The sequence below is a fragment of the Populus euphratica genome, unplaced genomic scaffold (assembly GCF_000495115.2).
Source record: "Populus euphratica unplaced genomic scaffold, PopEup_1.0 scaffold628.1, whole genome shotgun sequence".
NCBI classification, from domain to species: domain Eukaryota; kingdom Viridiplantae; phylum Streptophyta; class Magnoliopsida; order Malpighiales; family Salicaceae; genus Populus; species Populus euphratica.
The window spans coordinates 120,292-130,489 of NW_011500380.1; the positions used below are offsets into that span (position 1 = coordinate 120,292).

Sequence of the window (10,198 nt, forward strand, 5' to 3'; positions counted from 1 at the left end):
CTTTTATTTATGTGATAGACCTGCATTTAGGATGAATATTTACCATAAATTAAAGATATCTTATATTATTAGATATGTTATTATAAAACGTGTTTTAGTTAAGAAGTTATTGATACTTCAAGTGCAAAATGATGATATAAAACCATGATAAAAATGCACTTTTAAGTACTAATGATACTGGCCTATTTTCTTTATATTGGGTCCTGCTGACCCATTCCAATTAAATATACCGTAACAATACAAATAAGGAATTAAAATACCCGATTTTTGTCAATTGAAAAAAAAAATTGTGTGCATACAACCAAGTATCTTGAAACTAAAAAAACATATCGTGTTTTCTTATCATGCATAAAAAAAATATTTCAGCATGCACAAAGCTTTTATAACCATTTTATTAAAGTTAAGAGAACATTAGTCAATATTTAAAAAAAAAATATTTTTGTTTGTTTTTAATAATTAAGAGAACATTAGTCAATATTTCAAAAAAAAATATTTTTGTTTGTTTTTAATACTAGGGATTACGAATTTCTACGTAAAATATATTTCTAGTATAAAAATATTTTCATTAGACTATAAAAATAATGTAGTTTACCTTAGATATGGTGTATTTTAGGCGTTAATACTTTTTCTTTATACAACTAGTCTTCATATCCCATCTCTGAGACTAGTTAGAGTTTCTAGTGACCAAAATATTAAGTACTGACTTCCAATTTATATTTTTCTGATAAAAAATAAAAATTCTTTATCTCTTTATATTTTATTTGATAAACATATATACTTATAATTTTTTAGGATAAATAATGTCGCGATACTACACTTGGATTCACATCTGTAATTCTAATACATCAGTATTTAAAATTAGTGGTGTTTTCTTTCTTTAACATCCATGTCTGTCCATTTTCATATGGGGTGCCAAAGCATCAGGCCATTTAGATTGGTAAGTAGTTTCAACTATTTCTGCCTTATCATTTTCATATTCTATTTCCGGATAAATATCAAACCTTTAAGCGTATATCCACCAAAAACAAAATCCTCTGTACTTCACAGGGGAGCTAAGCACACAAGAAAACCAAAGAGAACCAAGTTTAAGAGAACCACAAGAACAACACTGGGCAGTCATGAATCATGATCAAGACCACCAAAGTACATCATATTCAACCAATCCATAAGAAAGATTACAGAGAAAAAAAAAAAACCAAAACCAGAATGAGCCGAGATATTTCAGAATCATGAAAAAAAAAAAGAAAAAAAACTCAGTTTTCTTGGAACCCAGCAACCAAAAATCACTGCCACCTTCAACTACCAAACGCCAATTGAGTTTTCCCTGTATTTTTCCTTTTGAAGCAATCAAGTGTTGTAAGACATGCATAATGCAATTATATTCGAATAGGTGCATGCCTATCTCTATATTTTTCTTTTTTTAAATATAATTTAAGTGTTCAAGAATTATTATATCAGATCAAATGTTATTCACATCTAATTCACAAGTTATACAAGTTAATTCATTAATCAATAAAAATAATGTTATTTTGAACTAAAATATAAAGAGTTAATTCATTAGTCAATAAAAATAATGTTATTTTGAACTAAATTAAATATAATTGAAGTGTTCAAGTGTTATAATCATTTTTTTAATATAATTGAAGTGTTCAAGTGTTATAAGACATGTTTCTTGGAATTGGCATGACAGCTTCATCAATCAGGTTGTGATTACCCTACCAAGTTTTTACCAAATCAAATTCCGTCAAAAAACCATCTAAAAATGGATACAACAGAAATTTGATGATTAAATACTCATTAAAAATTTCATGAAGAATGAAAATTAGATATTAATTAGGAACCAAAACAAAGCTCTTGATTATCTTCTTTGCTCTGTGCAATATTTTTGCCAAATTAAACTTAATCAATCGATCTTTTTATCCTTATTCTATCTCCATTGTTTTTCCGAAAGAAGAAATCCCAAACCATGAGGTACAAGAAACCCAGCACAGGCTAGCTCTTGCTTATCGAAACCCCTGGAACTGAGCGGGCTGGCCTCTCTGTTAATTTCTCCATTGCCTCGTGTATATAAAATCTTGATTCCCATGCCATGCATCATCTCACACTCATTTCTCAAACATGAGACTTCACAAGAAAAACAAACCTATTCAAGATCTAGACCAAAGCAATGTCAACTGATGAACTAGACCTAGAATCCAAAAGTGTTCAACTCTTATACCCAACATACACAAATGCATACAAAATCTTGGAAGAGATTGGTGGTGGAGGTGCTGGTGCCAGAATTCACAAAGGAATATGTGTCCACAAAGCAATATGTGTCCACAACCAGTGGAAGTCAAGTTTGGTTACAATCAAAATCATTGATCTTGAACAATCTCCAGCCGACTTGGTAAGGAGTAATGACTGTCTATGTTGATCTAAAAAATCTTGCATAAAATGCAAAGCAAAACTATTGCTTTTCTTTCTCAATTCTGTTCAAAAAACAATTCTCTATTGCTTCATCACAGAGCTCAAGTGCAGTTTCCATGTTCCCTTCTTCGTAGCTTATATCCACAAAAAGGTTGTATATTTCTGCATCAGCAGCCATCCCTTCTCTTCTCATCTCTTCAAATAGTTCTCTAGCCTCTGAAATCTTTTTCTTCTTGAAAAAACCCTTGATGATGGAATTGTAAGAACTAGCTGTGAGATTAAACCCCTTCTCAGCCATTTCTTTGTGCAAAAACCATGCTTCTTTCATATTCCTTGCTTTACAATGTCCTTTTATCAAAATATTATAGGTGTTGCTATCAGGCATTACTCCCCGTGCACACATTCCCTTATAAATCTCTGTAGCGCCACGCATATTATTTCTAATGCAGTGCTGCTTCATAAGAGAATTGTAGGTGGTGGTATTTGGCATTATACCCTTCTCCAACATCCATGCTAGTAGCCTCTCACCATCTTCCAGCATTCCTGACATACAAAACCCATTCATGAGCACATTGAATGTAACAACTGTGGGTTGAAGTCCTCTATCCAGCATTTCCCGCAGAAGCTCATGAGCCTTAACCATCTCCCCTGTCTTACAATAAGCATCCATTAACGTGGTAAAAGTAATGGTATCAGCATGCATGCCGGCCACCTCCATTTCTTCCATCAACTTTACTGCTTGCCTGATATTTCCTGATTTACAAAGGCCATTAACAAGTGAGTTATAAGTGCAGATATTCAATTGAAGACCCTTTCCGCACATTTCATGAAGGAGCTCGTTTGCTGTATCTACCTGTCCAAGCTTACAAAGGCCATCAGCAAGTGCAGTGTATGTGACAACATTTGGAGTCAGCCCACTTTGGACCATCTGGTTGTGAAGGGAAAAGGCCTTTTCCATCTCCCCTGACTTACAATAGCCATCAATAAGAGTTGTATATGTAACTTCATCTGGTTCCACTCCTCTGCTAAACATTTTGTTAAAGACCTTATCTGCTTCCATCATCTTTCCACATCTAAAAAGCCCACAAATAACAACAGTATATGCTATAAAATCAGGAACAATTCTCTGCTTCTCCATTTCATCAAACAACTTGTAAGCAGCTTGGATATTCCCTAACTTGCAGAAACCATCAATTAGAGTTGTGTAGACCACGGTGTCAGGAACTATTCTTTGGTTTATCATCTCCCTCAAGACCCTTTCAGCATCATCAACTTTACCACTCTTACACAGAAGAAGGATTATGCTGTTGTAGGTATACAAGTTTGGCTTCAGTCCCTTCATTTGCATTTCTTGGATGAGCTTCAGCACCTTTTGCAGCTCCCCACCAAGGCAATACCCATTGATTACAGTACTATAACTTACAACATCAGGAGCATCGCCTCTAAACTTCATTTGAATAAGCAAACAATGGGCTTCTTTAACTCTTCCTAACCGACAAAGAGAATTAATAATGATGTTGCATGATGCAGTATTCCAACAGACACCAACCTGAGGAAATTCATTGAATACCTTTATAGAAATCCAAAGCCTATCAAAATTGTCTGATAGGCGTGTGAGATATAGGTTACAAGAATCTGTAGAGATAACCACTCCATACTTCAATAACTTGTCAAAAAAACTTCTTGCTTCGTCAAGCATCCCAACTTCAATCAGGACTTGAAAGAAAATATCGAATACATGGGGGTCTGAACCCCATTCCTTGTAAGTGTATATTAACCGGTCAACAAAATGAGTGAATGAAACACCAAAATCCAAATTGGGTTTTGCCCAAAAATCACAAATAAGATCATGAGCCAATTTTAGATCCTTTGAAGCCACAGCAATCTGAACAATTATGCAACGGGCTTCAAGGTTTGGGTCTCTGCGCAGGCATGCCCAGTCAAAGAAATCTAAAGCCAATTTATAATCATGTCTGATGTTCATGAGAACCCAAATTAGGTGGTCAGACCTAAACTTGGACTCATACGGTTTTAGAATGTGCCAGAGGGGCTCAGAGTGACGCAACTTTATTGTATTTGAGATTTGATGAACAAGTTGAGCATCTAAAATGGCAGGCTTTTTTGGAGAATAATTGGGAAAAGGTCTGGTATTGGATGAAGAATGAAGACTTTGGCTCAAATATCTTCCAACAAGGAACGGTAAACGAATCGGAGAGAAACCCAAGCAGACATGACAAGAAAAGTGAGGAAAAGAATATCCCAAGAAAATAATGGCACACCTCCTCATGTCTATCAGAGAAACCCATCACAATAAAATTTGAAAATCTGCGGGTGACAGTACCTTGGCTTCCCTCCATGTAGAAAAAGCAGGACAAAGAGTGTTCATCACTCCATCACCTGCAAATTAGTAACTATCAACCACAACTTAAAACAAACAATCTGGGATGAGTTAATACTACTTGGTTTTTTGAGAAACTGTAACAATAACTTTTCCAATAATCATTACCATAAGAAAATTTTCTAGTTATGTTTGCAAGAAACCAACTAAAGAAAAAAAAATTAATAGCGATTCCACTCGTGCAAAAAATACTAAAAAGCAATGCACCTTCATTTAAGGCCTCAGTTTGTTTTGTTGGGAAAGGTTGAGCTCCTATATGTCTCATTTCGAAACCAATAAATATTGCTAAACTCCGGCAATGTTAACTACACACCAAAATAAAACCTTTATGCACTAAGCTAGGACTTCAATGAGCCAACAAGGACCAGCTTGAAACAAGTTTGGCATAAAAAAGACATACATTGGTTCCAACACCAAGCATTTTGTATCTGCATAATTTAAAACATCCAGCAGGTATGCCTTTACAACTCTAAAGAGTTTTTCAAAACGATTCCTTATAGGCATTCTATCGAACAGCTGGTGAACGATATAAAAAACCTCCAGCAAAACCAATATGCCAGGTGAGATGATATAAAAGCAAGCCCAGATGTCATTTCTTTCTTGTTTAATGTTTTACATCAGATAATTTCAAAGTTCTAATTCAATTAGAAACTCAAAAACAAAAAGAAAAAAAAACATTTTTTAGCGGAAACGCATAAACTAGGAAAGGTTAGATAGATAGATAAATACCTTGAAAGAAGAAAAGTAATGGTTTCGATACTTGCTTGAGCTATAACGCTTTCGCTATCGGAATACGTCAATATGCTTTGCCCTCCAAAAATCAACAACTGCGAGTATCATCACCATTTTTACATGTACATAACCGTGGACTTAGGAAAAGGATATGTTTGTCGCCCAAACAATCACGCATGTTACAACTGGATCCTACACTATCGATTATCTCAATCAAATTCTCCACCTCTTCAAATTTTGATCAATCAGTCTTGTCTACTGTACATTTAACGAAACGTTGTTATTTTATTATTGACTCAGGTTACCATACAACTCAATATCTCGAGCCTTTAGTTATGTCTGACCCGAGACGAATTTTGACAACTACATTACTTTATTTGTTTTTGTTTTTGTAAAGTATTTTTTAAAAATATTAAAAAAATATATCTTTTTAATTACTTCAAATTAATATTTTAATATGTTTTTATATTATTTTAATATGTTAATATTAAAAATAATTTTTTTAAAAAAAAATATTTTAATATATTTTTTAATAAAAAGTACTTTGAAAAGCAATTACAATTATATTTCCAAATAAACTTTAAATAGTTAAGTGATAAGCATATATGTTTACTTATTTAATTAAAAATTTTCAAATTTTATAATTATTTTATATATATATTAATTATTAAATATTTTAATTTGCATGGTTTTCACTCATTCATCAGGACAACTTTTTATATTAGATATCGGATCAGAATGAGTAATGTTTTTCCATATTTAATTGATGCAAAGAAAAATTAACATAAAAAATATCAGGTACAAAAACATAAAATTATATAAAAAGGGATCATGTGGAAACCTTGATTCAAATTTTTATTATTGAATATTTTTTCTTCAAGTATTTTATTCAAATACAAACTAAACAATCTTTTTATAATAATCTCGAGCCTCCATTGAATAAGAAAAAAAACCTCCTATACTAAATACAAAGAATATTAATACTATAAAAAATATGTTCTAAACTAAACAAAAATAAAAATAACCAAGAAAATAAATAATATACTTTAAAAATCCTTCTTATTAGTGGTGTAGATGGAAGGTTAAAGACAACAACAAACTAGAAACATATAATTTTTTATAAGCGAAAGGAACTGCAAATGTGAACCTCAAATTCTTTGGTTTATTCTCTTAAAATAGTAATATTGAAGTTCAATATCCTAGAAGATATACAAAGCCTTTTTGAGCCATCACTTTGATTTAGCATAATTATATATCCTTTTAGGTTTAAACCTATCTCATTAGTCCCTAAATGCATCTGCTAGATCATTCACATAATCTATCTAGGACAGATATTTATCTAGCTATAACAGACTCACATTTGACTGCTTAGAATCATTCATTATCACAAGTCTGACTACATCAATTAGTCTTCTAGTTTGGAAGAACTTGTCATCGAGTTCAAATTATTCTTGTCTCGGTCTCATGGATGTTCGATCTAGACTCTCTAACCTTTTCCCTTTTTTTGCTTTAAGTGTGTTACAATTTTAGATGTCAACTTCAATCACTTCATATTATATTTGCATAAGAAACATTAATTGATAAATGATTTCTCTTCTAGTAGCTTCTAGAGTAATGAATTGCAAATCTCAAACTTGTTTCATTATTATATATTACATTCATATAACCTTCAAATAAATCTACATTTGTGATAATAAAAAACTTGTAATCAAAATAATCAACATAGAATAAATCAACAATTTTTTTTGTTGAGCACCTTCCATATTCTCTTTACACATCTTTAATTATCAATTATGATATTATTAATGTCATTATAACTATTATTATTGTCATTATATATAATATTTTTATCAATATAATCATCATGAAAATAAATATCATAATCAGTGCAAAATATCAATCCAGATATATCTCATCATAAATAGGATCACTAAAATCTTTATGATACTCATCTTGATTAAGAAGTTACTTGTATCTTTAAAATGGTTCTCAAAATTGGTCATGGATTCGTAATCTCCCTTCTCACGTTCCTCTGATTTTTTTCTTCTTTATCTTTACCAATTGATGAGATGATTTTTCAACTTGCCTCTACATGTTTATTATTTTTAGACAAGAGGTTAATTTTTGTAACTTGTCTCTACATGTCTTTACCACCAGTTTCTAAACCCGTTTTCCCTAAGAAAAAACCATTTAATCCTTTACTATATGAGCATGTTGATTAGTACTTAAAAGTATAATTTTATCAAGGTTTTATATCATTATTTTGAACTTGAAGTATCAATAACTTCATAGTTAAAGCATGTTTTATAATAACATATTTAATAATATAAAATACCTTTAATTTATGGTAAATATTCATCTAAATGCAGGTTTATGACATAAATCAAGGGATTGATTAATGAGTTTAACTATTGAAATTGAGAAGACAAAGAGAGGGCTAAGCTTAGAAAAGATATGTTGATTCAGTACAAACTGGAACACCATTTGGTTATTGGATTGTAAGTTGTATATTGGATTACTATATTATTTATGTTCTTTTGTTAAAGGTAACAACCAAGGGAAAGGAATAGTATATAATTTGTAAAAAAAAAAATTAATGATAATAAAAACATAGAGAAGTTTGGTTTCGTAGCCTCCCTAACCTTGACAATTAAGCCCAAAGGGGTATTTTAATACCTAATACCCCTAAAGTCAACTAACTTGAGAGCTATTGGCCTAGTGCTTGTTATATGATTTAAGGAGAAAAGAACAAACATTGTACTATCTACATATCAGTATTTGTAACCCGAGTGTATTTGTAACCTGAGTAACTAAGCTCGAAGGGGTGTCTCAACACCTAATGTCCTAAGACCAACTGGTGTGGGAGTCATTAGCCTAAAACTCATTACATAAGTTAAAGATGCATTGTGTTTTAAGTTATATGTATATATATGTTAAAAAAAAGGAAAACAAATCCCAACTCAGGAAAGTTAACCCTAAACATTAGAATAAAATTTTATTTTCTTCCAAATAAAGCCTCATAACTATATGTTGATATATTAAGCATAAAAGGAAGGTTTATTAATATCTTGTTTAAGAGGTATGAACCAGATATATAAATTTAATGAGAGTTTGTTTATTTACATAGATTAATAAAAGTTGAATGATGAGTGCCTTGCTTTGTGGAACTTGCAAATTATTTTTCTATTTTAATGCTTTGATTATTAGGGACTAGTAATAAGCTGGTTGGGGTGTGTGATTAGTACTTAAAAGTGCATTTTTATCAAAGTTTTATATTATTATTTTGCAATTGAAGTATTAATAACTCCTTAACTAGAACATGTTTTATAATAACATATCTAATAATATAAGATACCTTTAATTAATGATAAATATTCATCTTAAATGCAGGCTTATCATATAAATTAAGAAATTGATTGATGAGTTTAATTACTGAGATTGAGAAGACAAAGAAAGGGTTTATCTTAGAAAAGAGATGTTGGTTCAGTCCAAACTGGAATACCATTCGGTTATTGGATCATAACTGGAGATGGGAATTTAGATTTAGATCTACTCTATATGGATGGAAAGCTAAGACATAGGCCTAAAACATTTATGAAGAGTCCAAGATTCAGAAAGGTCATTTTCAAGTTCAAATTGTAGCAACAATGAAGAAGTCCGAATCCGTCGTGCAGCTTAGACACTGCTCAGTGTTCAGCCCATATTTCGAGTTCTAGAAGTCCAAATACACTATTTTTTTTATGTTGAAAAGCAAAGATAATTTCCTAAAACTTTCATAAAGACAATTTGTTCAAATTCTAATGTTAGCAATGATGTATTGTTCAGAAAAGAAAATAAGGATTGTCACCAAGTCAAAATATGATCACCCACTCAATAATTAATCAAAAATCAATAGTTTAAAATTTTGGCCTATAAAAAGAGGCATTTATCATATATTTAGACATCTTGGTTTTCATATCAAGATCATATTCTTGGTCTCTTTTTTAATATTTTTGTAATGCTTAAGTTTTGCTTTTATTAATCTTTTGTTTCTACTTCTCATTTAATTTACTATACTTAGTTAACTTATATCATGTTTATATTTTTACATTGTTTATTAAAGTTTTTTTTCTTTGTTATGTTTAGCTAAATTTGTTATATCAAGGTGAAAATGTTGGACTAATGATGTTATGATAATAAGTATAATATAAATTTAACGTGAACTTAATGCTTATATCCTAAACAACTTGTTATTAACATGTCTTATCATTTATATCTTATTAATTCTTAATACATTGCTTGTTAAATGGTTAATCTAGATTTGTTTTGTATAACATTTAGTATAATAAATGCTTGTTACTTTCATAGTCAACCATATGGTATAACCTACACATGTGCTATAAAAGGAACTTGATTTGTTGTTAACATAAGTTAGCATCATGAATTCCTAACAATATTTAAAAGTTTGGTGTTACTTAAATAAGATAATTAATATGATCATGTTAACAATTTATAATGAACTATTAATGACAAATCACCTGATTGGAATTTTTTTTGTGAGTGGTTTGAAGTTGAGTAATAAAAAGAGTTTATAATGCATTTATTTTTAATACCATTAGTGGATCCTCTAACCTTAACATTTATTTTTATCATTGTTTAATCCTCACATTAATCTTACAT

At 30.8% G+C, this 10,198-nt stretch overlaps 1 protein-coding gene across 2 annotated transcripts; it reads right to left on the reverse strand.

The window, feature by feature from the left end:
• Positions 1–2,308: 2,308 nt before the first annotated feature.
• LOC105114226 (Pentatricopeptide repeat (PPR-like) superfamily protein) lies at positions 2,309–7,184 on the reverse strand. Of its 2 annotated transcripts, XM_011010708.1 has the most exons (3): positions 7,174–7,184; positions 5,537–5,724; positions 2,309–4,806 (listed from the first exon to the last, which is right to left on the reverse strand). In XM_011010708.1, the coding sequence occupies exon 3, from the start codon at positions 4,694–4,696 to the stop codon at positions 2,450–2,452; it is 2,247 nt and encodes a 748-aa protein (XP_011009010.1). In that variant the 5' UTR covers positions 4,697–4,806; positions 5,537–5,724; positions 7,174–7,184; the 3' UTR covers positions 2,309–2,449. The 2 variants fall into 2 exon arrangements, with proteins under 2 accessions (XP_011009010.1, XP_011009008.1); XM_011010706.1 differs by lacking the exon at positions 7,174–7,184 and having other exon boundaries at positions 5,537–5,851.
• Positions 7,185–10,198: the final 3,014 nt, after the last annotated feature.